This window comes from Carya illinoinensis, chromosome 1, assembly GCF_018687715.1.
Source record: "Carya illinoinensis cultivar Pawnee chromosome 1, C.illinoinensisPawnee_v1, whole genome shotgun sequence".
In the NCBI taxonomy this organism is placed as follows: Eukaryota; Viridiplantae; Streptophyta; class Magnoliopsida; order Fagales; family Juglandaceae; genus Carya; species Carya illinoinensis.
Window position 1 is genome coordinate 43,682,851 of NC_056752.1, and position 3,009 is coordinate 43,685,859.

The window sequence follows — 3,009 nt, forward strand, 5'->3', positions numbered from 1 at the left end:
AAATCATAAAGTGTAAAAAACTAAAATCTCTTTTTTGATTGAAAGAGCACTAATATTCTATTAAAAATTCGATATATCGCAGCCCTGGAGTCAAAAAGAAAATGACGAAGTTACTGGTATATATAATATACTCAATGGCCAAGAGAAAATGATCATGATAATAACCATAGTTAAGAGCCAGAAGCGTTTCGGGTTTGGTTATTAATGCATTTGATCTCGTGTATGCCGTAAGCTGTAAATAGAGCAGAATCTTTTTTTCCCCATGCATTTGCCTAAATCCGGGCGCGATTGTCGACGTTTAATTCATCTAGGCTAGCTCCCTCCCCCACAAAAAATGACCGGTTTATAGAGCAACCAGTAAATATTGCTGTTGTAATATTAAACATGATACATTATATATATACACACACACTAAAATGAACCAGTAAATAGGCCAAAGTCATCACACTATATGTACACATGATGCAGGAAATTACTCGTACATACATGAGATCATGACATTAATTAGAAGTAGACATCGATCGGATCCTCCCAGCCACGACCAAAGAAGAAACGTACGGACGTACGTAGCCACAAACTGGACTTAAATTGCAGGAAAAAAGGATGAAATCAACACAAGAAACCATATGCATGCATGAGTACTACGTACTAGCAGTACTGTCATGTGTATATATACACGTGATTTAAACCCTAGAACCAACAACCCCGCCACCCTTAGGCGTCGGGTCAGCGGTAGTACCGGCTGCCGGCCCCATGCCATAATCACTGTCGCGGTAACCGGGTCCGTACTTGCTGCTGAACACCCCGGCATGAAGTAACAAAACGTACAACAACTGGGTGAACGTTAGAATAATTATGAATGCCTCTACTACCTTCAGTCTCCACCCTCTGTACCCTCCTATGTCTATCTCCTTGCACGCAAACCTACAAGCATGTGTAGAAGCATTTGTCGGCCAGGTGTGAGTTTATAACACCAACACACACGTATACATAAAGTATACGAGAATACGAGGAGGATGTTGAGAACTTACCCAAAAGCTAGTGCAGTAAGGGCCCATGCCACCATTGATGTTGATGCTGCAGCGGCTAGACTGTCGTTCCTCCAAGCTCTGATGTGGTTGCCACCAAGAAACTTTGAAACCCCGCCAAGGACACCAGCCAATAAGGCGAAGGTCAAGAAGTAACTTGTCGCAGGATTGCCCCCTAAACCTGTAAATATTTTGTCAGAAATTTTTTTTAACGCAATTGAAGCTATATAGTCAAAAGCGCAGAGAGAGAGAGAGAGAGAGAGAGAGAGAGAGAGATTACTGGGATGGTTCATTTGGCCATTGATATACTTGTTAATACACCAACTAGCAAAACCCACCACAAGAAGGTACATGATCAAGTTTATAAACAGCAAAGGAGCTGCTAAGTTCCTTCCCACCGTCTGAGCCATTCTTCTTCAATTCCTGTCCCCCAAAAAACGGACCCACGATGTCAAACAACAGGCTCTCTAACCAAAAGAAAGCACACCACTTCTTTCAAGTTCCCTTCAATTTTCCTGCTCTGTGGCAAGCGCTAGAAAACCTAGAATGTCTGAGAGTACTGAAGAGTTATATAGAAGAGTAAAGGTTGGCAGTACAGGACACGTGTAAACTAGACAGGTTTTGCATGTGTGCTTTTGGTTACAGGTGTTGGGACACTTGTCAATCTTGTTCTTATCTATACCGTAAAGTATTTAATTTTATTCAATATCTCTGTACGTACTAGATTCTCCAATCTTCAATCTAACGCTGCCTTATCCAGAGAATGTCTAGCAACACTTTCCATGATCGACCGGCTCCACATGCACTCTCCACCACCCTTCTGGGCCCACTGATATATAAAGGCAATGCGAAATTTCTGCATCTGCTTGTCTTGGAGATCTTAGTTATCTTTAAGGTGCTGCATTTTGGCACACTTCGCTTTTGCTCATCATGTAAAATTGCGGTAGTACTGCATGTGAAGGTATGATCGTCTAGTTCTCAGATTTCATGACATTGATATATATATATATATAGGATCAATTCAAACCATAATTTAGTTCTTATATTCTTATTTTCTCCTCCATTTAACTTGGTTATATTATTTCTTCCCTATTAATTTCTCTATGATTTTCATTTCGCGTACGTACAAATTGCCTTGAAAATATATATATATATATATATATTGATTGATCATAGGCATTCTGAGTTCTGTGTTGGTTTTTTCTGTAGTTAGTATTGATATTGATTGGGAGTTATTGCCTGCAGCCCTCGTTCTAGAATATTGGTCTGTGCCGTTCAATGGACCGTAACATAAGACAAAGCTTGCTAGCTAGTACTGCAAGTTTTATCCTTCGAATGATTTGTCCGGACAAACTAGGAGCTAGCAATCTGTAGCCAACTAATGTTTTTCTTCTTTAACGGGACCTTATGAATGGATCAAAACATGAGTTGTGATCTATCTTTTGTCCAAAAAGGGCAAAAAAAAAAAAAAAAAAAAAAAAAAAAACAAACAAACAAACAAACAAATGTTAATATATAACATAAAATTTATAATATTAGTAAATAAAATGATTCAATATATCGTTAAAAGAATTCGAACACTTATATAATTTTATAATGAATCTATTAAGCTTAAAAATTCCTATATACAATGGTTTTTTATATAATTTGTTTCATAAACGGTACTTGTTGTTGGTCTTATAAGCACTTTTACTGAATCAGTAATTTTAGTTCTTGATAGTGCAACATATATATAATTGTTCATGGGAAAAGACAGGTTCCAATAAATATATTCCGGTATAATTTGATGTTTATCCTTACAATTTATTTATTGTCATTGTAAAACTTAGTCTAATAGAAAATTATGTTCTTTTAAATAGAAAGCCATTACTTTCATTTGTCTATGGTAGAAATAGAATTCTAGGTATAAATACCATTTTACCACTGTGATGGCTAGCTGCAATTTGTGAATCGATCATATTACCACTAAAGTTACAACAAG

At 37.2% G+C, this 3,009-nt stretch overlaps 1 protein-coding gene across 1 annotated transcript; it reads right to left on the reverse strand.

Annotated features, from left to right (window-relative positions):
- Window positions 1-429: 429 nt before the first annotated feature.
- LOC122276277 (membrane protein PM19L) lies at window positions 430-1,577 on the reverse strand. The gene is made up of 3 exons (XM_043085875.1): window positions 1,309-1,577; window positions 1,032-1,209; window positions 430-924 (listed from the first exon to the last, which is right to left on the reverse strand). Exons 1-3 carry the CDS (start codon window positions 1,436-1,438, stop codon window positions 684-686), a joined length of 549 nt encoding a protein of 182 aa, XP_042941809.1. The 5' UTR covers window positions 1,439-1,577; the 3' UTR covers window positions 430-683.
- Between the last annotated feature and the right edge of the window lie 1,432 nt (window positions 1,578-3,009).